The sequence below is a fragment of the Xiphophorus couchianus genome, chromosome 18 (assembly GCF_001444195.1).
Source record: "Xiphophorus couchianus chromosome 18, X_couchianus-1.0, whole genome shotgun sequence".
In the NCBI taxonomy this organism is placed as follows: Eukaryota; Metazoa; Chordata; class Actinopteri; order Cyprinodontiformes; family Poeciliidae; genus Xiphophorus; species Xiphophorus couchianus.
The window spans coordinates 7,399,477-7,425,802 of record NC_040245.1 but is presented as its reverse complement, the minus strand read 5'-3'; the positions used below and the strand labels follow the sequence as shown (position 1 = coordinate 7,425,802).

General features: G+C 35.5%; 1 protein-coding gene across 1 annotated transcript; it reads left to right on the top strand.

The window, feature by feature from the left end:
- Window positions 1–760: 760 nt before the first annotated feature.
- Window positions 761–25,972, top strand: LOC114161547 (splicing factor, arginine/serine-rich 15-like). The gene is made up of 18 exons (XM_028044868.1): window positions 761–790; window positions 2,296–2,379; window positions 2,517–2,561; window positions 2,895–3,056; window positions 3,143–3,260; window positions 3,376–3,503; window positions 3,580–3,726; window positions 3,810–3,883; window positions 4,855–4,948; window positions 5,088–5,165; window positions 5,584–5,663; window positions 10,280–10,461; window positions 11,960–12,060; window positions 12,151–12,264; window positions 12,355–12,511; window positions 12,612–12,703; window positions 24,600–24,738; window positions 24,935–25,972. The coding sequence occupies exons 1-18, from the start codon at window positions 761–763 to the stop codon at window positions 25,486–25,488; spliced, it is 2,379 nt and encodes a 792-aa protein (XP_027900669.1). The 3' UTR covers window positions 25,489–25,972.
- Window positions 25,973–26,326: the final 354 nt, after the last annotated feature.

Sequence of the window (26,326 nt, the reverse complement as noted above, 5' to 3'; positions counted from 1 at the left end):
TATTAATAATATACTGTACAATATTACAGCATATAATACACGTAACAAAGCTACGTGTTTTGAGTGAAACTGTAATAAAGCAAAATGTGATTAATGATTGGAATCAGTTATGGGGTCACCTTCAAAAAAAGAGAGGGATATCTTTCAAAATGTTGATTAAATTTCAGTCAGTGAAACATTTCCTTACGAAATGTGAATTCAGCATTGACATAAACCGCGGCCCTTTTCTCTGCTACATTTGAAACAAATCCTAATCATTTTTAGAATCAAATACAGCAAAAATTTTGTGATATTTCCAGACTTATTCCCTCCTAACGCAGCGACTGTCAAGCTTCTCATGCCCAGACAGCAGGGGGAGCAAGATAGTAAATGTAAAAACATTCATATTTCTATACCTTCTTTACTAACCTACAATGTGTGATAAAACTTTGTAAATCTTAGTAACAGGCCATCTTTTATTACCTAAAATACCTATTCAAAAACCCAAGATTAAAATTTAGTTTCTTAAAAGTATTTTCACTCCAGAAAGGATGTAGTTCCCATTTCGTATTTCCGCTTCCTGTGGAGCTCCGCTAGATACATTTCTGTACAGGGTGGTATTCCTAGCTTTTAGCTTAGCCTTTCCTGAATTCGGATACTAGAAAGCCATTTGACCGTTTAGTTGTAATGTTTTTGGGTACACTACTTTATAAAATAATTTGTAGTTAGTTTAGTTCAATAAATGTGTGAGTCGAACTGTTTGAATTAATAACAAGCCGTAATGGATGCCGTGAACGCGTTCAACACGGAGGTAAGTTTTTACTCCCAAAGCTAAACCGTTAAGCTAAGCTAACTTCTATCCGTTCTTCTTCTTCACCTGGTAAGATCCATAGTTGTCCTGCCATTAAAAATAGAACCCGTCAGCCCATATTTTTAATTTAATCGATATTTTTAAGATGCACGTCATTTCTTTGTAACCTAGTTTTAATGTTTGGTTACTGCTATTAAGGCCAATAATATTGGGCTACAGATAATAACAAACTCCTACACAGACTTAATGCGAATGTTCAGAAACCGACTGCCTTCTAAATACAGTTGGTAGTAGTACCTCGCGTACATTAGTACTGTTTAATAAGAAATTGTAAGAAGATTTGTTTAGAAACGAACGAGAGGTGAATAGTTAAATCGCCACCTCGCTTTTATTTATTGTAGCTTTGATATTTCTTGTTACGAAATTATTCCAAACGTTATTTTATAATTTGTTATAAACTGCAAAGGTCGCATGTGTGAATAAAATAGAACTTCGTATAAGCATAAGTTTTTATGTGCCGTTTAAGAAGGTATGTAAACACACGCGTCTGGCGCCTTTTCCACCAAGCTGGTTCTAGTCTGTTGCTGAAGCTTACTTAACCACACTTTTTTGCGTGTCTGTCGATACAAAAGCCTCAATATTGTCCCTGGATCCATAAATACTGTTTCTGACTGTTTTTAAAACATTGTTCTAATGTTCCCACGGTGGTGTTAATAAATCTTGCGCTAGAAGCTGTGTTTTAACTTCAGTTTTTCTAGCGCTGGTGGTGCTGATAAGAGATCAGCTAATCAGGATTGTAAGCGTGCAGAAGCAACTTTCGTTGTATAGAAACAGTCTTAATAAATTAATATTGGGGTATAGTTATATCATCTATTTCCTGGAATACTGGGATTAATAATATTACTCATAAGGGTTCAGTTATTTTCTGCACTAAAGTCCTTTAGCAAAAACACAAAAACATTGAGAATACTTACATAGAACACAATGTAAGTAAATACAACTTTATTTATACATATGAAAGACATTTCTTTGTAAAAGTCATATACTGCAGCTTTAAAGATGACCAGCAGCTCCATATTCTGGATGGCAGCCAATCTACAGCATTATAAGAAGGTTTAAGCGGATGTTTTTAGTTAATCCATTGGAACTAATCTAACAAAACATTAATCTGCACAGTGGCGCGGTTGATTGCGCTGTTGCCTAGGGTTTGAATCCTGGCAAAAGGTTTTACTTTATGGAGTTTGCATGTTCTCCCTGTGAATGCTCCGGCTAAATTTTCATTAGTTTGTGCTGTTTGTCTCTGTTTTGCCCTGTGATGGGCTGGCAAGGGGCAACCTGTCCAGGGTGTACCCCGTTGACCGCTGGAGATAGGGACTAGCCCTCTTGCGACCCTGGAAGGATAAGGATGTTGGATAATGGCTGGATGGATGACACCATTAATCAGCAATTAATATTAAACTAACTAACTGTTTGCATTCCTAATCTAATGTCTTTTATTCAACCAGTTGTTTGCTATGCTTGAGATGAAGCCTCCAATATCCCGGGCTAAAATGATGTCTGTTACCAAATCAGCTATTAAAGCCATTAAGGTAAATGTGTATAAAATACTCATAAAGGAAATAAACTGCTTACTATGATATGGTGTACATAGTATATAATGATTGATTGGTATATATATATATACTTTTTTCTGGTACTGATTTCTATTTCTATTTCTTTTACTCAGCTGTACAAACATGTTGTCCAGATTGTTGAAAAGTTCATCAAGAAGGTATGCATATTTGTCTTTTTTTTTCTGGTTATTTTTCCTGAATTTCCTTTTGTTTTTAATTAGAAACACCCCTAAAGATACAATTATCTATGAGATAACAAATATGCTATAGAGGTGTGTTTGATATAAAATATTTATTAAAGACAGAAAAACAAAAAAGTAGTTTCAGATGGAATGTATGCACTCACTCCATATTGAACAAACAGTAAAATGTTTCCTTTTGCTTTCAGACTACAAAAAAGATTCTTAATTTTAAACTTCATCTTGAGAACATTTGAAAAAGTTATCAAGATAATCAATGTTTTTCTTTCTCATTGTTTTATTTCTTTTTAGTGCAAGCCAGAATTGAAGGTACCTGGTCTATATGTGGTTGATTCCATTGTCCGGCAGTCACGCCATCAATTTGGTGTTGAAAAGGATGTTTTTGGACCCCGGTTTTTAAAGAACTTCACAGATACTTTCCGAAACCTTTACTGCTGTCCGGAGGATGACAAGGTACTATTTGTACTTTTAATGTCCTTTTGTAACATGATTGAGATATTTGTAAAACTCCAATGTCTGAATATTTTTTTTCTTTTCAGAATAAAATTATCAGAGTGCTAAATCTCTGGCAGAAGAATGGTGTGTTTGATATGGAGATCCTTCAGCCTCTAATGAATATGGCCAATGGCACTGTTGTGCCACATTCTGCTGCAGAAGGTAATGAAGTGCTAAACATTGTAACACACATAAATGTACTTAAAATGTAGTGTCTTTCATAGTTTGATGAGTAATATTCCTTTGTTAAATAATTTCATATTCCTGTTCTGAGCAGTTCCTGTTGACCTCCAACCAGAGACTACACCTCCGACCGGTAATGCTTCAGACGTACTGTCTGTCCTACCCACTCCAGAAGCTTTAGCTGCTGTGGCACAACTCTTTCAGTCCTCTCACGCTCAGGAGGTAAGTAGTAAATTGTTTTAGATCTCCATCAAATGAGCCAAGATTTTGTTTAGTAACATTTCATTTTGATCACCAGCTCCAGAGGATGCTCCAGAACTTTCAGCAGGCTGAAAAGACAGTTGGAACGTCTACAATTGCAAATAACGTAACAAACCAACATCAGATGCCAGTAACCCAGCCCAACCCAAGGACTGATACTGTGAAGAAAGGTTCTTTAGCTGAGGTATTGATAATTTTCTGTGTCTCACATGTTTTTGAAATTCAGTTCCGTCATTTACCCTTTTACACTTTTTTTTTTTTTTCCAGAAACTTCTTGACCGATTTGACTATGATGATGAACCTGAGGATATGGCAGTGTCAGAAGGCAACATTCAGACACAGTGAGTGCTAAGGACATAATTGTGAGAAAAAAATCAAAGATGAGGATGAAAATGGCTAGTTTATGTATTCTACACATTTAGCTTTTTGTCTATTCAGTTAACAACTGTTTTGAAAACCTACATTCTGGGATTATTTGTTCAATTTTGCATAATTTCTGGTGGTTATTGTAGAGCAATTTATGGATCTAAACTGCAAAACATGAAATAAGCACAGTGACAACAAGGTTTTATTTTTTTAAATTTTTCCTTTTTCTTTTATTTTGGCATATGAGTTAATTTCTGAATTATTATTAATGCTCAGTTGAAGCTAAAAGATGCGGATGCAAAAATAATAACCCTGTTTTTAATAGCATGCTACTGCTGGCAAAGCTTTTGTTCTTTTTTTGTTCAGAAAATGCATGTATCTAAATAGTAAACCTAATGGTAGGAAGGGTAACAAAGACAGGCTGGCGTCTTTTTTTCCCATTGACTCTTGTTAACTGGCAGGTCCAGTATTTATCTGTCTATTCATAGAAACAAAAAATATAGGTAAAAGGAAAAATATAAGCAAAAAATGCAAAATTAAACAAAAACTATACTAAAAGTGCACTCCTTCAGAGAACATGGTCTTCCATAAGAAAATCTCTAAAAGACATGTAAGTCTTTTTGAGCGATTTTTGCCATTCAAAATTTTGAAGTCTCAATATTTCTTAAATTTATAATACAAAAGTTATAATTGTATTTTCTGCCTTACAAAGATTAAAGTTTCATGTGGCAAAACAAGCTTGGCATCTCAGATTTAAGAACTTTTGAAAATAAAACTGCAGTAAGGGAGCAAGGTCAAATTATCTTTATTTACAGATAATTTGACCTTGTATTTACATGTTAAAACATTTTTGTAGTTGAATGAGTTATTGAGTGTGAAAAGGTCTGGAATTTTAGTGTCATTATATGTTGTGCTTACGTGTCAATGTGTGTTTTTGTCCTGACAGAGGTATACCTGAAAACATGTCAAACCAGTTCCCCGTTCAGATGCTAAACACAGATGCTCACCCTAATATGTTGGGTTGGACTAGAGACACAAAGGTAAATTTGTTAAAAAAAAAACAAAATATAAATTTTCAGAATAATAACTTATTTCAAATTTGTCAATATTTTACAGCAATGTTGTGTGTTTGTGGATATTTTTCATAATTTGTGGGGGTTTTTTCTCTTTATTTCTCAGCATAGTGAAGGAATGAGTCATGTTGAGCAAAATCTGACACCCGATGGATTTACTTCTGTGAAAGAGTCTGAATCATGGGTAAGCTTGCCAACTTTAAGACATTATGTTTAGTTGTAACAAAACAATTGTTGATTAGTCTTTAAGTACAATTTTTAATAATTAGGCTTTTGAATAGAATAGAATAGAAGTGCTTTATTCATCCCAGCAGGGAAATTACTTCGCAGTTACAGCATAGAGACAAGACACAATAACAGCTACCACTGAGTAGTAGTTGCAGATAAAATAAAAGATAAAATATAAAATGCTATGAATTGTAAAAATATAAAATGCTGTTAATATAAAAAGTAACTTAAGAGCAGTCCTTACAAGATTCAAAAAATGCAGATATGTATATGTAAATATATGTACAGCAAGTGTGCCACAGTGCAGTTGTGCAAACTTGGACTAAATAGGGAAAAGGTTTTTTTAAAGTGTCTTTGTTGTCTGTGTCTAACAGGAAAACTCAAGAGAAAATTCTTCGACGAAGCAGGAGGGGAGAGACAGAGACTATGGTGCGAGATCCAGATCTTCTTCTAGGTAATGACTGTTCGTCACTTACAAATGTCATTAATAATATAATTTTTAATGGTTGTGAGGTCAACTTTAGCTAATGACGGTCTTTGTTGTGACATGTACTAAATTTGCTGTGGTATGTAGTAGTATTATCAGTTCAGTGCTTAGTAATAAAGCAAAAGGCAAATTTCAAAGCTTCATGTTGCCATAAGGAATGGTTTTACTAAAAGGTGTGCAAATGTTTGATTGGTCAAATGTTTTTCTGTTGCTGGTACCACAAAAAGAGAGTGATCTTAAGGTTATTTGAAATCAGCGAAGAAGACAATATTAAGACTCAGTTTGCTCAGCAAGGCTTCACTTAAAAGCTGGCAGGCACTGACCTTTGAGTTGAGTGTTGAGTCCAGGTGTTTCAGAGAGGCTTTTATAGATGCTACTGCTGCATTTTGCAGTAAATTGGGTAATTTTACTGTTGTGACACCTAAAAGATGTATGAGGCATCCAAAGATTTTCAGCTTAAGGCACCATTTATGTTTTTTTTTTGACATAAAAAATATTTTATTATTTTTTGAATGTAGCCATAAGTAGCCAGCTAAATCAAGGTGGGTAGAGCTGTATTGAAAGGATCTCTAATCCAGTCATACTGAGTGCTATCGCCTGGGAAGAGCTTTTTAAAGAACACTGAGGAAAATTATGTGTTTATCAAACTTACTTGACAGTTTACCTAGGAAGAACAGACGAGGTGGAGTAGAACAGCCGAGGGTTCTCAAATTATCTCAGACATCACATAAAGAAGTTCTGCGTTGTTTTGTTAATGTTGGCAATGCTAATCACTTCAGTTACAAAATTGATTAGTTCTTGTTTCATCTGTTTTGCTGGGAGTAGATCTGTTTGGTTATTGTTTGCCTGGTGTTCCTGTTTAAAGAGAGGTACTATGCAATTTTGACTTTTTCTGAGATTATTGTCATGTTATGATGTCATTCCCTCATCAAAAAAACATACCTGGACTGTTGCTTTGACACATTGATACATGTTTAAGAAATCTTTGAATCTCCTGTGCCAGCCATTTTGGGGTGCCTTAATGCCTTCTCGTACTATGCACCGCCTATTTCCCTAAGCTCCACCTTTGAGCTTCAGACCAGTGGCAGCAGCAATTAGCAAACACCTGATGAGCTCATCGTGCAAAATACTTCTCAGTCCAATGCTCTTAAAAGCCTGGAAAACACATAAAGCCATTTCTTTAAGCATGTACTCAATTCATGCAAATGTTGATTCAGTCTGTTTTCCAAGGAATTCACTGATAGGTTTAAATATCTGTAAAGCTGTTGCTCAGTTTGCAACAGAAACTGAAACTTTCTACACCACATGTAATTACATTAGGTAGTAGGGACAGTTAATATAAAAGCTAAGCTTGTGAGTGCATGGTGATTTATTGAACTTAATATAATGTTGAAATCTGACATTCCATTTTGAGTCTGAATCTAAAATATTTTTTTTAGCATATTGGAAACAAATAAATTGCTACATAATTTTAACATGCTGGTGAAGGTTCTTAAATAGAGGCAACTGGACTTCTTGTCATGCTTATTCCTTTCTGAGAACAGTAACACCATCTTGTTATCTCTCCTCTGACACAACTGAGTTTTAAACACCACATAATGACTCCTGGGATTGTTTCAGTGGCCTTGGAGGTAAAAAGCAAAAAAACAAAAAGAGTATGTACTTGGTGAGTTTCTCACAGAGCCACTTGCGTCCAGTGAGTGATTTTTACAATAGTGCAGAACAAACTCCCATTCATCTCTAAACTGCACATTTAACGCTTGGAGTGAATAATTGTGATTCAGGTTTGCCTGTGATTTTGAAGAAGTGGAGGTACAAGACCAGTGTAGCACCTGAAATGCGTCCTATTAAAAGATTATTAGTTTGTTTTTTGGCCTGTAGGAAAAAAAATAGACAGTATTGCGCCCTGCCTTGTTCAATGACTTTTATGATCGATGTTGAAAGTATGTTATAATACTAAATATTTTTGGAGATTTGGGGCAGTGTGTGCTACCTCTTATTGTAGATGCAGGTATAGCAATGGTAGCAGATGAATTTAATTTAAATGCATTGGCTACCAAATATTATATTTACAGACAGTGCAGGATGAAATAAATTTAAAACAGGTATTTTATTCATCCTTGAGAGGATTTAGACATACAGATCCCATTTGTCTTGGTGGTCCTCATCTTTCAAAACAGCTTTTCTCATTCAGTAAGCATTCATTACCAACTGGCCATCACTTGACTGTGGGCTGTTATTAAGAAATGATGCATTGTGGCCAAACCAAAAAGTTATGGCAACATAAACACTTTTAAACCAAGTTACTCACTTGAAACAATATATTAGGCTGAATATGAACTTTGCAGATACTGGAGAAAAATCAGCATGTACTCAATTCTTTTGAGTACTTTGAGACTTTTGAGACTTTGGAACCAGCTCAAATTTTAAAAAAAAAATTCCTGCAAGTTGGAGGAATCTCTATTTACAAGAAGATATTTTCACAGCAGTAGCGCATGCTGTATTCAGGGAGGTACAGCTAGTACACTGGGTTATCAAAATATTTAAACAACTCTAATGTGATTTAATCATGTTTTATTCTCACATATGGGTGCAGTCTTTAAAATTTCTAAACCTCACTATGAGCAATATGATGGTGGTCTGTACAGCAGAAAGAAATTATGGTAAACAGGTTTTACATGAATAACTATTGCTTCTAAGTTATCACAACACACAGAAACACTTTCAGTTCTAAATATGTTTGGGCACAACAATCACAGTAATGGGGCCAATAAAGTCACTAATGAGGCAATTAAGACCTTATTGATGGCAATGTTTGGTTGTTGCCTGATATTCCAAGCTGGTCCTTAATGATGCCATCTGAGTTATTTTGGTAACATTTTTCAAGGTTGTGAATTGCTTAGAATTGCATGGGGAATTGAAACCATGGCTGCAGAGTCGGTGTTAGAAAGATTAAATCTAAGGCCACCTCCTATGTTTAGTGTTTGTTTTTTATGCTAAACTTACATTGCTTTTTTCGCTTCTATCAAAACACCTGTGTTCCCTATCCAAAATGTTTACATTGCTGTCCTCCAATTGTCGCTTGTCTTTGAGATGTAGGTGAATTGCTGTTTCTTCAACCAATATTTGCTCTTCTGTGTTGGGTAGTCCATTTGTTTAGCTGCTATTTAGTTTCTCCAGTGTAGAACTCTGAACAGTCCACGCTGGACCGGGCTACATATAACACTGCAGAGCTTTGTGTTTGGGTGTTTTATGCTCACGATAAACCAGTTTCTACCTGCAAGTTTTGTGTTTACCTTTCAGTTGAATATTCAGGTGGGAGGTCACATGTCACACTTAAAGTTTGCTTTAAATACTTTGACATCTATTGATTTTAATTTTAAAAAAAGGAAAAACAGACCCAGGCGTCTGTGCAATCAGAGTTCTACCATTAATAAGGCTTCACTACAATTAAACAATCAGACTGTACATCTGGCATGTAACTCTGAGCCAGCATATCCAACAGAAAAGAGGAGAAAGGGGAAGAATAAGTTATTTACCCATAAATGCAAACATTCATTAAAAATAAGCAATTATTCCACACATTGTTTGATATTCTTATATGAACAAGTCCATTTAATACTACAAATTTTCTGAGACATTAAATTTTGGGTTTCCATTATCTGTAAGCCATAATCATCAAAACTGCACAAAACAAAGGCTTGGAATGTATCTCTGTAGGCCCTACAATGGACTGGTGACATGTCCAGGGTGTACACCGTCTCTCACCTGTTGACCGCTGGAGATAGGCACCAGTACCTCTGGTGGCCCCACTAGGGATAAGCGTTCAAGATAATGGATGAATGTATTTCTGTTTGTGTGATGATTCTATTTTTCACTTTGAGATGACTGGCAAGAAATATTTACACAACATTGTCATTCTTTAGATGTGCTAGTATATGAAGAATACAAGCCATTCATATAAACATGCAGATTTTTTATTTCAACAAACCATACATATCCTGGGATAGGTCTGTGCAAGATAAGTGTACAAAACCAGGAAAGATGTCCACTGACTTAAAAAGTAATGAAATTGTATAAACATGCACTGAAAAAACTGCAAATAAGCCTTCATCTGTAACTCTATGACTAAGGTCTTACTGAAGTATTGCACCCTGCCTTGGTTTTTTAGGAGCACTGACCCGTGTTATACTCCTGCTGAGAGTAAGGATCTTTTATACTGTCATATGCTGTAGCCTTGTATTAAAGGAGCTTTTAATTGCAGCCACCATGAAATACATTGGGTTTCATCAAGACTAATCTAAGCTTTTATGGCATCCTTTTGTCTCTCTACAGCTGTAATGTGTTATGAATGGGCTTCTAAACACAGAGCCTTCTCAATGAGTTTGAGTGTTTTTCACTGTTGAGTCATCAAATTCTGCTTAGAAGTACATCCTGACTTAAGAGATTCTACATCAGTACAAGCTCAACTGTCAGGATTTGTTCTGTTGCCACTAATCAGATAATGATAAAAAGGGTACATTTTCATTTGAGAAACGTATTTTTCTGTTGCATCTAAACTGTGTCTTTTATTTGTATCTTAGATCGCCAAGGAGAAGAAGATCGAGATCTTCATCTCGCTCAAGGTGGTCAAGGCACAGACGCTCTCGCTCCAGAGAACGCCGCTGGAGATCTCGCGCTAGTTCAGAGGACCAGAGTGACAGAGAGAAGGACAGAGAACGCAGACAGAAAGGTCTTCCCAGCTTAAAGAGCCAAACTCTCAGCGGTATGTACCAATACAGAAACAAGTCACTGAGTAATATATTGTACAGCGTTAAGTTAGTCACAAATGTGCCACATGTGTTCATAGTATTAGAAATAGGTGTAATCAATTCTTCATTGTTCTTTTAACATCAGCTGAGTCTGGGTAAAATGATTTATTTGATGTGTTTATGTAGGAACTCTTCTCTGCCTCAATGTACAGTAATGGACAAAGTTTTGGCAGTGACATAAACAGTGATACATGGCATCTTTGATGTTTGTAATCTTTTGTGTTTTCTTTTGATATACTAAACATAAAATGAAACATTCAGAGTTTAAAAGGCTTAAATTTAGCAAAAACCTTAAATAGTTTTAAAGAATTATTTATGTTGTTGACCCTTCTTCATAACTTCTGTTCTTTTGAAAGGCTTTTGTAGGCATTTTATGAATTATAGTGGTGCCTTCTTATCTGATTGGGGTAGTGGAAACTTAGTCACAATTTGTCAGCATTTATTTATCCATTTGCTTTTTTGAGAGCATGTTCTCAGTAATGAGACATTTCCTGACTTCTGATCCTAAATTTCAGTGTCGTAGTCTCTGAACTACTTTTGCCAGTTTTCTTTGACAATTAATCATACTGAAAAGGGAATTGTTAAACACCAAATTGTGTCTGGATTGATTTTGTTGGAGACCGAAACTACTTTTATTAAAACCAGTGTGGCAGAATAATATCCCCAGTTTCATAGGTGACAACATTACACTTGGATTCTGTGTGATCACTTTATTAGTCTGCAAGACAAGTGAACCATAGCAATACTTTTTGTTTTTCCAAATGTCTCCAACAATCAGAATGAAGGTTCATCTGAAAAAATTTAGCAGCAACCCGTGTAATTCTTGAAGATGTGCAGTCTGTTCTCGATATATTTGTTTTAAAACATAACTGCCCTTCTTGTCAGAAGCCTATTGTACAAAAGACTTTTCCTCGCTCTAAGTTTATATTAAGTTGTCACCAACATGGCCAATGCTAGCTCTATACTGGTGGCTATATGAGCTGTAGCACACTCTTTAGAAAGGTACTTGAATTGAGCTTCTTGGATGTAATGAAACCTTCTTGACTTCTTGACAGGGCAGTCCTTCCCAAATGCAAGAAATGTCTTAACACCTATTTGAGGATTTTATTTGTTGAGCATATATAATATAGTTGAAAGGAAATGTATATTGGGAAGCCGAAATACCTATACACAATGCTACTTGACACATTATTGGCTGGTGTTTGCAAGACAACCAATCAAGGGGAGCCATTTATTTTCCTTGCCGCTGATTGACTGTACCACGTTTGGAAATAAGACTGTAGATATTAGCGTCCATGGTAGACTGTTTCCACTGTGCATGTTAATCCATAGTAAAGTGTACTTGGTATATTGAACTATTAGTTCAGGTATTAAAATCACTGTGAAAACCTTTTGTCAAACCCTATATTTAATTTTAGTCCCCAGAGTAGTTTAAATTTCTTTTGTTTCTAGTTTGCAGTACCACACTTTGGGTTGGGCAGCTGGACAAGAAAACCCAGCAATCTGATGTAATGTCCCTTTTAGAAGAATTTGGTCAGATTGAGTCCATCAATGTAAGTTTGTGTGAAATATAATTTTCACCTTCTGTGACCAACAGATCATGCTAACTTTGTTTTCACTTTGAACCTTTACTTTGTGTTCAGATGATTCCTCCGAGAGGTTGTGCCTATATTGTTATGGTTCACAGACAAGATGCTTATATGGCCTTAAAAAAACTCAGTAAAGGGTCGTACAAATCCAACCAGAAACCTACTAAGGTATGTGCTTTACACATTTAGGTTTGTTTTGCAATTGCAACGTTTCTTTTACGTAACAATATCACTGCACCTAATGTAATTTTCTCCCAGATTGCTTGGGCTTTAAACAAAGGTATAAAGTCGGCACACAAAAAGTTATGGGATGTGGAGCAAGGGGTTACTTACATTCCTTGGAGCAAAGTCAAAGTTGAAGAGTTGGAGAGCTATCAGGAGGGCGGCATGCTGGATCCAGAGACCCTAAATCCAGGTAAATACAGGACATTTTTCAGCGTGCCCTCAATTCACATACCACAAGGTTTTACAATACATATTTCCTTACTTTATCCTCGTCTTTGTTGATACTCTAGAGTGGAATACTGCCGAAGACGTTAAGAGCCAGGCAGCTGTAAATGGAGCAATGGAAATAGTACCAGATGTGGCTGTCAGTGCTCATGTTCAGGTAATGTTTTTTGCAGTCTTTAAACACTTTCTTGTTACTACTAAAACTTTTCTTTCCTGTTTTGGCCTTTTTGAGAGACTATTTGACAATACGTCTCATTGAAGTAATAGCAAAAATAAGGTATTATTGGTTACACATGGAGCCTATCTGAATCATTTTGTATGTATTTCAAAATTAAAATACAAAGAAATAAGTGAAACCTAAAGATTAATTTTGATCAGATATGACATTAAAACTTTTTGCTTGGTATTGACCAGTTCTGTCAGTAGTTATTCAAACATTGTGGGAGAAAATAGCTTTTCTAGCTTGTTATAATTATTTTAAAACAAAACTTTGGTACATTATGTGAATGACATAATGACATTAATGACAGACACCATTCCAGCTTCTTAGTAACTGAGTATTTTTATTTGTTACACAAATTTAGAAAAGAACATAGTATTTGTGGGAGGATTACCTCTGCAAACTGTTTTTCATAATAAAAAAAATCAACAAAAAAACAACCCATCAGGTCACTCAATTTCACACGGGGTTTGAAATATGGTGAATAGTGGTCAGTACAAAACATGCGACAGATGGCTCCATTTTGTACAGAAAAAAAGATGGGTATGAAATGAACAAATCTAGAAAGGTATGAAGTGCAAAAGAATGACCAGCACCTGCAGAGAAATAAGGAAAGCTTCACAGTTTCTGTGCACTGGGCAGCATTTTATAGTCAATCGTTATACAATCTTTTAATTATACTATTTGTCTTCTACTGAAGGCTTAAGAAAACTACATGATTCCAAGCCTCACATTTGCCTCATTTTCTTCTTTTAACCTTTTGTGCAAATGCAAACTCTGGATATTTAGGTGACATATTGTCATCTTTAATATTTGAGCCGTTAGAAATGGACCTCTGTGTTAAATAATTTGTATTGCAAGGAAACAGAAGTTATTTATTACTAATAAAAGGTTTCTACACACTGCTTGTAGATCTCACCTTTAAAAGTGCTTTTTTACTTCTTTCTTTCTCATTAAGTCTTTGCATATCTATACAGTAATCTTGTTCTGTAACATCTTATTCAAATAAAAATGGTAATTAAAAACTTTCATTATTGTGGTATGTGTGAAGGGAGGCATTTCTGTTATCCTTTCTGTGCTCAGTACCAAGCTTCATTTAACACCAGCATTTCTTTAGCATTCGGTTTTCTGGCTAAATAGATATGTGCTTAATGCTAATTGTGAATTACATAATACTTCTCAACCATTATACATCAAGAGATAGTAGAATGTGCTGAACATGTATTAAAATGTTACTGTGTGTCTGAATTTTAAATGAAATTCTGAAAGTATCCAATAACTTGAAAGACGTAGATTTCCAACTTATTATTTAGCTTTGTAAAATGTAAAAATGTTTAAATTAGAATAAGGTGTTTAAAAAAAGCTAAATGAACAAACTAAATTAATGACCAAATGACCCAAATAAAATTGGTAGTCAGTATTATTCCATGTATTGTGGGACTGATTGGCTCAGCACTTTACCTGGAGAAAAAGTCTCCAGGTAAGGCGTTAAAGTGCTTTACAAAGATCTTCAAAACCAAACAAACTGTTGGCTGCTGGTGGGACATAAAGGTGTGACTGGAAAGAGGAATATCAGAGTGGAAAACCAGGTAAGCTCACAAATGCGTTGCCTAGCCTTCTGGTTGTTAGTGGGTGCCTGGTCAGGTGATTTTAGAGACATCTTTAAACATATTTTTTTTATGTATCATAATTACGACCGAGTATTAGGGCCCTACTAAGGAAAAAGAAACAAGAAAGTAAAATTATAAGAATAAAGTGGGATGAGAATAAAGTTGTAATAATGAGAATAAATTTGAGAATGGGCATAGCATTATGAGAATAAAATTATATGAAACTCATAACGTAAGAATAATAGCTTACCAGAATAAAGCCACAGTATGAGGGTAACGTGATATTTAGAGAATAAAGTCACTTTTATGACTTTATTCTTGTAACACTACAACTTTATTCTTACATGACTTTGGTCTCCTAATTTTATTACTTTATTCTTGTAAGTTTTTTTTTTTTTCTTAGTGTGGCCCTAACATTTATTAAGAGCCCAGAAATGTTTTTCCTAAACAAACGTAAAAGTTTAACTCCACCTTAATTTAATACTTGACCAATAAAACTTCAGTTTGTTTGTGACTTCAAAATAATCAACAATGAGCAAGTAGTGCAAAATCCAAATTTTCAGTATTACAGTTAACTATGTTTTAATTTAGATTGAGCATGGAGCTGGGCATAACATAACATGATGTGGTGCAGGTAGACAAGAGTTAGGGCTGTTGCTTCTCGGCAACAAGGTCCCAGTTTAAAAATGTGACCCTCCCAAAATAAGGGGCGAGCTCCAAATATGACTGCAAAGTGTATTGTATCGATCATTTTTGGGAGCCATGATAGTAATTCATTAATAAAGCAGCAGCATTCTTTAATACTAGATTTAACATATTAGAGTTACCTTTGAGAGATCAGGTAACCCTCAAAGAATGTGCTTAAGCAGTACTGCGAAATTGGTCGTCAACTCGGTAAGTTACCCAGGGTTACTAACTGGATATGTATGCATTTATACAAAACGTGGAGTTGTGATACAGGGCCAATCACATTGAGGAGTCAGAACGGAGGCTGGCATGAAAAAAGACAAAATACATAAATTAATCTGTTCGGTATCACAGACAAGCTATCAAAGGGGCAGTATTATGTGTTTTCCAGGCAGTTGTTTAAAAATGCTATATTTAGCAAATATACATAAAAGCAGTTTTACTTAGTAATTTAACGCCTTGAAATTGGGCGGCTGTCGCTTTAAGAAGTTGCGCTCTTTCCAACACTGCCTTCACAAAGTCATTACAACTTTTAATCCTCTATTAATCCTTTAACAACATTTTACCAGCATAGCTACTATAATGAGCTCAGCAGATGTGCAGTACCTCCAGGTGTTTGCTAATTGTTGCTGGCTAGTCTGAAGGATCTGAGTGGGGGAGTTGTGGGACGGGCTGGTCTGTGAGGCGGAAGCCTGGATTACTGCAGCTCCGAGGAGGAGCTGCGTCTCAAAGGCAGCACTAGGTTCACCCAGGCGTTTTGCACAGCTGAATGGTTGCAACAGGTTAAAGGATTTCTCAAGCATGCATGAAAGAATCAAGGCAGCACTCCAGGTATGTTGTTGATGAGGGAATAACATAACATGATGTGAAGCTAAAAAAAGTAAATTTTTTATAATACCGCCCCTTTAAAGCAGGAATTTATCTAACATTGTGTCATTGCACATTTAAAACACCAGAATCACCTGAAAGTTTTAATCTTAATCTCTGTGCAGCAACCATGGCTATTTAAATCCCTCATTGCACCGAATGATCTGATAGGATAAAATTAATTCAGTCCAACAGGTAGCAATACTGTAAAGGTCTAAGTTTATGACTTTTTAGTTCCACATAGAAAAATTTAGAAAAGCCTCTGAGGAAGCAACTTAATTAGTATTTAATTAATTCTCTAATCTGCAGCTTCAAACACACTTTGGCACATAAGGATTAATCCTTCTGAGATATGTCTTCTGAAGATTTTTTCTGATAGATATATCTTAGCTTGGAGGAAAAGCTAAGATATATCTATCTTAGCTCTGCAGGATGACTCATGCAGTCATCTTTTTCATTTTGAAAGATTTCCATGAACTTGTTTCATGGTTTTGATATATAATTGGGACAAGTTCACATCTTTTATATGGCACCCTGTCTTTACAGTTAAACATATAAATTCTTTAAATCTTTAGAGAAAAAATAAAAAAGAGTCTACACTCCCTTAAGATGATGGGTTTTGGAGCATATTTAAACCATCTAAGTCATTTTCTAGGGTTGTACACATTTTTAGAAGCAAATGTAAAAATCAGCACTCTTGCATATTTCATCTAATTGTTTTTTTTTTTTTTTTTTTGAAAGCTACTTGCTCATATTAATGTCTGTTTCTTGTTTTCAAAGCTGTGTTCTGGCAAGTATATCAATTGGATTTGTTTGGCAAAATGTCTGAAAGGAGAGAGAATTAAGAGTAACTTGAGGTTTTTAGACTCCTGCTGTTGTGGAGTTCAATGTGCAACTCTTCTATATGACAAAACTGAGGTTTTGGAGCCTACTGTAGTTTTCCTTCTGGACTCACTAATCGTGTTGAAATCCTATGGGGGAATTCTATTCAAATTGCTTTGCTCATTATAAAGAATGCTCTGCTCAGAGCAGTAAACCGATTGACATACATGGGAAATGTAAGCATCACATGTGCAAAAACACATTACTGACTTATACCAGATTTATATTTGATATAAGTATTTTTTAGATTAAAATACCCGTTTTCACAAGTGTAAATATGCAAGCCTTGCCTCTAAGCTTTTGGCTCCAGGATTTAAAATAGTTTGCAGGACCAGCTGGATTGAGAATCCAGATCTGTCTGTGGACTCGGCGTCATATATGTATATACATAATTTCTTTTCTTTCTGGACAACAACAGAGAAAAGGGCCTTTTTTTGGAATCACATCAGGTGAGTCGGTTGCTCCTCGATGTGGATCTGGACACACTTCCAAAGGAATGTGGCTTCATCTGTAAGGACCCCAAGCTAACTTGGTCTGAGTGTGTCCTCATGCTGTCCTACATTTGGACCTGTACTGAGAACTCTCTGCTTGTTATTGGATCAGCCTATGCATGCTCAAGTGAAAACGATATGTATTTCTCTTTTGAATACAACCTGGGATAAATCAGGTCGTTACCTCCTTTAGAGTGTACTTACTAATTGGTTCTTTTTGTGTTGTGTGATAAACAACACTTCCCTACTTTCAGCAGTACTTGCATTAAAACAGTCTTTTCCAGTAATTTCCTGATGCATACAATTTCCTGGATCTTATGGATCCATATCTTACTGACCACTGCTAACCTTCATGTGATACAAACACTCCTGTAAAACTTTACAAATGTATAGAATTTGCTTCTTGGATCAGTTTGGCTGTAATGCTTGCCTGTGCTTATTCTATGTGGTTTGTGGCACTGACTTTCTTAAACGTCTATTGTGATGAGTATACATTGGGCAACACAATTCAGCGTGCCGGTTTAATATTCTGAAGATAAGTGCTGGAGAACTGCTTAGTAGTCAGGAATAAAAGAGACTTAGTTCTTGACCATTCAGCTAAAATTTGCTAGTGAAACTATATTTAGCATTGAGGATGTAATTTTAAAATTTGTGAAATTCTAGAAATTTGAAGCCAGGTATGATATCCCTTCTTTCAGTACAGTATACAGTGCCTTGAAACTGCACATTGAAGCTATGTTTTAAAGACATTCTTGCCTCTTAAACTTTTCAGTATTTTTGAAGTGTTACCAAACAAGGACACAGTAATGGCCTCACGAGAACCAAGGAACAAAATAGATCACAGATCAAATTGTAGAGCAGTTTAAAGCAAAAGAGGGCAGCTGTCAGCTGTGCACTTTTCCAAAATGGCCTTACTAAAGGGATGCCAAAAATGGCATTTTGAAATAATGCTATAAGAAGCCCTATTTACAGTTTCCTACAAATGGGAAGGAGTGTGTGGATAAAAATGAGTGCTTCACATTAAAGCCACCATGAAACATGGCGATGGCAGCATCATGCTGTGGAGATGGGGGTTTTTTTCCAGAGGAAGCGGAAAGCTGGACAAAAATTGGCAGCAAAGACTATATTGGTACTCTTTGAAAGGTTGTTCTACAATTTATTGACTCGGGTAGAATACATTTGCACACCACATTTTAAAAAATGTATTGGAAATGATAAAAACCATAGATTATTTTCCTTTCATATCACAATCATGCAATAGTTTGTGTTGGTTTATCACAAATCGTAATGAAATACATTGAAGTTGTTGACATATAACATGACAAACTGTGGAAAGCTTTAAGAGGTAAACCTGTTTTTTAAGACGCTGTAGATTTCTGAATACAGAGAAAAACTTTAAGCACACTTGCTATTTGTAAATGTATATATGGATTGCATTTAGGTGTATGATTAACATCAGATTTGAGTATATAGAAAGATTTCTACCAAAAGTGCTAAAAGTCTGATTTTAAAAATATTCCTTGACATTTAGTTTCAGGAAAAAGGGAAACGCCTGAAAAACTGGTCTGGTTTTCTTTCCACGAAGATGGGAGTGGAAATAAATTTTTGTTCATTAAAATTTCTGAACGTGTATTTTTATTGTGATAACTAGTCTGAACCCAGTAGAATATTTCCAAAAGAACTGTTCATGCACCTAAATAGTGCTTACAGTACAATGGAAATTCAATTACTTTGAATGAAATGAAAAATCTCTGCAGATATGCTGTTAGTCATTTTAAATAGCTTAACTTTTCAAGAAGAGGATTTCTTTCAGTTACAAAAAGCCAAACATCTATGAACTAGAATCATGGACAACTTGGCCTTACAAAGGTGAGTAGGAGGAAAAATGTTATGTTTCTTAGATAATTTTTAAAAGGTGAATTATGGCTCATTACCTGAAGTTTCTTATCATCATCTCATAATAAAAGATGTTAATTCTGCATGTTGTTGAAGTAGCCAACTAAACGCAGTGTTAAAGTCTATCAGGAACAGACTCCTGCTGAAAGTTCGAATGCCTGGCTGTCTGCCTGCTGAGGTTTGCTTTGAGGAATTAAGCAGCGGGGAAAATGCAGCTATTGTTCCTTTTTTCTGCTGACGGAGTACACATAAACAGGGTAAGAGCAGAACCTTTTAAATGTTTCTCTGTTATCATTTCTTCTCTCCATTTACTAGTTCAAATATATAAAATCTCAAGTGTTTAGCTTTGCATGGTAAAAAAAATACCCGTCTTCCCTCTTGCTATAAGTTGGAAAATATTTCGATTTAATTTCATTAGAATTTGTGCATGCACTGTTTTTTGAGGCTATGTTTTTGAATTTGGACATTGACGTTGGCTATATCTTACAGTCAATTAAATTCAGACAAGGAAATAGGAATTTTAACCTATTTCACTGCTGTATAAACTCCCATTTGTTCCATATGCGTAAATAATCTTAGAATTATGGATAATGTACACAATTTTTACAAGCCAGATCTAGTATTGTAAATCCCGTTTACAATAATTACATTGTAAACTGTATTTGGAGTATTTTAAGTTCAATACCCCACTTCTAAAAAAGTGTAGTGTTTTTTAAAATGTTATGCAGATCAGTGTCTGTAAACACTACTATGCAAAAAAATGTCCAATGATTAATCTAAATAAATCCTAGTCAGATTAGGTATCATAAAAGGTAGATTTAGTTGTAATTTCAGATGCTATTATCGACATAATGTATTATTGGTGTAATGTAGTTTTTTGGTGATGCTTTAAAACACTGATATGTTGCTATGCATTGCCAGGCAGAAGCAGTCATTGTTTTAATGGATGGAAACTGGTGAGAAAAGTATTTCTGGTATATTAATGGAATATATTATCAGCAGCCCAAGTACATATTTTTAGACTTCTAGTACACAACGCTCTGTCTGGCCTGAATCTTGTTCAGAGAAACAATTAATGCAAGTTATGGATTCACCTAGTGATGATTTACAGTGGAACCTCAGAATACAAATGAAGTGGAATGTATTAGTATTTTGTTCCCTCATTAAAAATAACACATCAACCACGCCCAGCCAAAAGACGATCAGCCCTCAGATTCATAATTTTCAAAATAATAATTAATCCGCTGTTATAAGAATAATAACATCTTATTCTAAGACATAAGTATGTGAAATAATGAATGCAGTTTCTTTCCCTTTTGATATAGAAACCATTATATCAAAATGGTTTAAATAATAATGTAAAGAACTTGCATTATTACTTAAGTCATCATGGTATGTTCAGCATCTTTGAGGATAGGACACTGGGTCCAAACTAAACAAGAAATTTTGGCATCACTGGCTTTCCACAGTAACTGCCTATAAGCATTGGCCGAAATTGTCACAATTTATGTAAAAAAAAAAAAAAATCTGTTAATTGATACTTCCTTCAGCCTTCTCTACAAAATGTTTGCAAATTGTTAATGGCATTGTGTCCATAGTTATGCTGGATTAGCAGCTTCTTTTTTCTTTTTTTGGTTGAGTCTGTGCACCGAAGGTTTGCAGTCTGGAGTTTTTATATTTCTTTTGGATTAATAAGTTTCTTCTTGCTGAGTGACATTTCTGCCCATGTCAGAACAGAATATGTTTCACTCCAGATAATGACAATGTCTTACCTGCTTCAGCCATCATCTTCACAAGGCCTCTGACATTTCTGGAGTCCATTTGTACATTTCTCACCAAAACACGGTCTTCTCTGGGGCACAGAACCTGTCTCTTTCTTGAGCGTTATGAAAGTGGGACATTTCTCTTCCTTATATCTTGACAAGCTACTTTTGACTTTCCCATCGTGTCAAACAAGCAAACAATAAAAAACAGTAATCTGTTCTAGGTGTGGCCTTAAAATTCTAAATTAACTGTGAATTTTCTTAACAGATCTTTCATGCAATTTAGCCTGCAGGCAAAAAAGACGCTTTGGATAGATTTCAATCTGATTACGAAAAAAATAAAAATCTGAATTCTGAAATACATACTGTATGCTTCTAGTTGTAATTCAAATTCACTACAATGAGCAAATAAAAAAAATCCTACTGGACCAACTAAGCTTTATTTTAGGTTAGACAGATTCACTTTAATTGATGGGAGGCATCTAATGAAGAAAACAGAATATTGAAACTAAATCAAACAGTCCAACAAAGTTCAAGGATTACTTTTAGGGTGTGCAAATAGGTAATTTCACCTTTAGATTTTGTGTTTCAGTGTAATTGTACAGAATACATCATATATGTGGAAAAAAGTTTGACGATATTGATCTTATTTTTCTACTACAAAATCCTTGCAAATGTGAACGGGAGCTACAGTAATTGTGCAACCTCTAAATGAAATCCAGTGTAACTAGTCACCTTCAGAAGTCATCTATTTGATAAAAAATCTACCTTAATTTTATCTAAACTCAGTATAAATATGAAGAGCAAAGAACACAAACAGGTCAGGGATTAGGTCCTAAAGCAATATTTAAATCTTTAAGCATCTCACAGGACATTGTTCAATGTGTCGTATGAAGATAGAAAGAAATATGACATAACTGCAAACCTATCAAGATATGAATGGCCATCCACCCAAACTGATAGGCTGGTCAAAGAGAGGATTAGCAATAGAAGGATCCATGAGGCCCATGGTAACTCTGGAGGAGCTGCAGAGATCCAGAGCTCAGGTGGAAGAACCTGTCAGGACCACAATCAGAGTTGATGGGAAGTCAGATTCAGTTCAATGCAGGGCAATCAACAACCGATAAACAGATAAAATACACTGAAGTGTATGATTTTAATGTTAGATATAAAGCCCTTAGGTTAAATAATTTTGCAAAACAGTGTACACTCCTTATAAAAAGTATTCACCTCCTTGGATATTTAATTCTTTGTTATTGCTTTTAACAGAATTTGACTCTTTTTTTATATGAAAAAGTACAAAAAAATTAAAACATTTAATGTCAAAGTGAAAGCTGATTTCTACAAAATATTGACAAAAAATATTTAAAATGAAAAAATGAGTGCATAAATATGAGTGCACCCCTCTTAAGGGACTGACCTAATTCATCAGAGGTCCAGTGAGTTGGTGCTTGTAGTCTCACAAGGACTGGAATGGAGATCTCTTGAGTTCAGTTAGTGAGTCTCAAAAAGACAACTGTTTTTCAAAGGTCCTTTCACTGATTAATTTGTATTCTTGGCTGCCATTACAGCATGAAGACAAAGAACACGCCAAGTAAATCAGAGAAAAGGTTGTTGGGAAGTATAAGTCAGGGGATGGATTCAAAAAATCTCTAAGGTACTGAACATCCCCTAGAGTTCAGTTAAATCCATCTTCTAGAAATGGAACAAACATGGCCCTTGTATAGATCAGGCTGGAGGACAATTTGTTTCCATCTGAAAGAGAACTGTGACTTCAGAGAACATTTATTTTCCAGTAAGACAATGACGGAAGCGTCCAGCTAAAGCTACACAAAAAATGGTTTGAAGACAACTAGGTGGATGTTGTGGAGTGACCCATTCAAAGCGCAGGCATCAATCCCATACAGAATTTTTGGCAGAATTTGAAATGGGTGTTCACAATCGATCCCCACATAACCTGACAGACTGTGCTGTAATTGCAGCCATCTGCTGAATACTTACTTTAAGGGGGCTATTTTATGTTAAATATTTTTTTTTATTAAATATGTTTTATATATATATATATATATATATATATATATATATCAAATGTTGTTTTCAATAATTATGCATTTTGAATTTCTGTGCTCTTGTAGCTCTTCACATTTTGATTGTTTTACTTTTGCTGAACTATGCAGATGAACTTATGAACTTATCAGGTCTTAACAAGAATTTATGACTACTTTATGTAACAATAATAAACAAAACTCAATTTGAAAGGGAAATAATTATAGCATAATATTATAAGACATGGCCTTTCTTATTTTCATGATTTATTAATATTAATAAAATAGTACATGTGGTCCATATTTACAACTAGAAGTCAGTATTTTAAGACTACGAATAAACCTTGAATGTTTTGGTTAGTTTAATGCAAAAACTTTAAAGCTGCAAGGCTTCTCAGGTCATCTCGTCCTGTCTTTATCATCTGTGTTGTGGACAGTGATGAATAAGAAAACTGACAGAAATGTAAGATTTTATTAAGTCAAGTTAACTAGATATGATGCAATCTGCATTCTCTAATTGTCCTATATCAACCCATGTTTCTGTCAGATGAGGAGTAAAGAATTGCTGTGACGGATCTTCAATTAATTTGACTTGTAATGTGGTATTACTGTCTAACACTTTTAACTAGTAGGAACTAGTCTTGTTCATTATATGACAAGAATGTGTATGGAAACAAAATTGTGTCCCATTGCCAGAGGATATTGATAATTTATGTATCTTCAAAAGTATGAGATCAAACACCAATCAACACTTCACAGTTGGCAAAAAAAAAAAAAAATAACCAAAGGCTTCATTAAGGCAAGACGTTGCCTGTCAAGAATGTTTTTATTTCTTATTTGTTCTAGTTTCTGATGACACTTAAACCACAGAAGAAATCATTTGCAATAACGCCTTAGGGCTCAATATGTACTTTGTTCATTAGAGTATCTTCCTTCAAAATAAAGTCAAATTATATGTTTGTGTTTATATTTTTCTGGTACTCACATTTTTATGAGTTAACTTGCTCCTGATGTTTATGTGTTCTATGGTGGTGTTGTGAGACTGAAAATGTTTGAAACACCCAAATGTATTTTTCTTTGAAGTGAATTTCTGCACTTCATCTGCAGGAAGATGGAGGAGGGGCAGCACTGGAATTAGATCTGAAATCTCATTAAAGGAACTCCAAAGAAAGTGTGTGATGGAAAGATTTTGCCGTTTTGCAATGTTAGATTTTTTATGCCTTGGCATGTGAAGGGCTTGGATATCGGGAACTAATAAGTCATTGTACTGTTAGAGGAATTTTTTACATCTGAGTTAAACATGGTTCAAGCTATAAAATAAATTTTTACTAGTTTTTTACCTTAAGTTTTACTATGTGTCCAACTCATTAGTAATTTGACCTGGTTCAATGCTTACTTCAACCATAACTCCCTACTTTTGACTCCAACTAAGACTTTACAAGAACAGTTTTCATACTGTTTCCCTCATATGAATTTACCTCACACTTTGGAATCAAAGGGTGTTTGTTCAACATTTTTCTAAGTGTAGTTCACACTAACTCTAATTAACAGTAATTTTGATAAGACGGCATTATGTTTGATTTGTTTTCCAGATGCCAACAGTTCCGCAGTGTGAACCGATTGGAAGTCCGCCTGCTTTTTCGGCCCCCATCATGCTTTCTCCAACGTCATTACCTCCTAGAGGAGCTCCTTTCTTACACACAGAGTTTGACGCCGCACATCAAGTAGGAGGCAAGTTATACAGAGAGAATATTTTTTATATATCCACTATTGTTTAAGTTTAAGCATCATATTACCCCTGGATGCATTGGTGATCTACAAATGCTACTATTCTGGAAACCTTTTGTCCATATTTGTTCTTTCTGCATTGTTTCCACATAAGATAATTCTTATGTGGAAACAATAACAGTTTCCTTTTTTACCACAGGAAATTTTGAAGCTCCAGTGGAGTCCATTGCAGGTCCTAGTGGAGGCAAAGATCCCTCCTCAGCTATTGGTGCTGACAACCAGATGGGTTCTCCAACAGGACAGGTTATGATGCTGCCAAACCCTGCAGTCATGCACGGTCCCCCCAGACCAGGAATGCAGGGTCCCCCCAGACCGGGAATGCAGGGTCCCCCCAGACTGGGAATACAGGGTCCCCCCAGACCGGGAATGCAGGGTCCTCCCAGACCGGGAATGCAAGGTCCTCCCAGATTGGGAATGCCACCTCTGCAGCCTCCCCTTGGCATACCAAACCCTCATATGCCTCCCTTTCCTGGTCCACCAAACATGCACCGCATGCCCTCGCAAATGATGCCAGGAGGGCCGATGTTTCCGTCAGATAGATTCAGAATGCCCATGCCCTTCCATCCTCGGGGCCCTCCTTTCCAACAACATCCATCAATGGGACCGGAGATTATGAACGATGGGGAAAGGGGGCATTTCCGAGCAGTTAGACCAGGATTTGGACGCCCACCATTTCAAAGAGGGAGGTGGTAGAGAGTAGCAGCCTCTGTAAAACAACTCTTGAGCACCAGGGGGAGCTGTAGCCCCTGTTCAGACTTTTCCCCTTTCTCCGTTTCCAACACTAACAAATAAAACACTGCGTCCCTCAGCTGCTCCTGTAAGTTTACCAGAGATGTTTCTTGTTTGGTTGGTTTTAGGTTTTTGCTCTATAAACTGAACATGTGTGTATATATTTAACTTTTTGTATATTTCAGTTTATATATGCTCAACTCTGTTGGCAGGACTTAGACACACATGGTTTGAACAGTCAGCTTTTCTCTTCTGAATAAAAAATGTCCTATCCGTTTTTTTAGAAACTGATATATTTCATTGTAAAATAATAATAATAAAAAATTGAAGCTTTCATTTCCGGCCAGTAGAGGGTGGAATAAGCCCAAATACTTTTTGAAACCTCTGTGACGCATTGAGGTCACAACTTGTAACAATATGGACTGTGAATAAAGAATGTCCACCATTTGCTAATGTTTTTTTTGTGTGTTTACAGTTCTAACTCTATTTACCTTTTTTTATTAATCTGGTCAGTCTATAAAAGGGTAAAGAATTTTTTTGTTTTTCCTACAGGTGCGTGCAGAATGTTACAAAAATAAATTAATTGCAATTAAATATAAATAAGTATATAACTGCAAAAATAATAATAATTCATTCTCATTACAAAAATAAACATATATGTGAACTCTACTGGTAGAGTTTAACCAACAAGAGAAACTGTATCACAGAAGTTAACACCAGCATGAGGAAGACTGGTAACTTTAACACTTTCAAGTAGACCTAATTATGAAAGTTATCTTTTCATAGAGAGCTGTATGATATT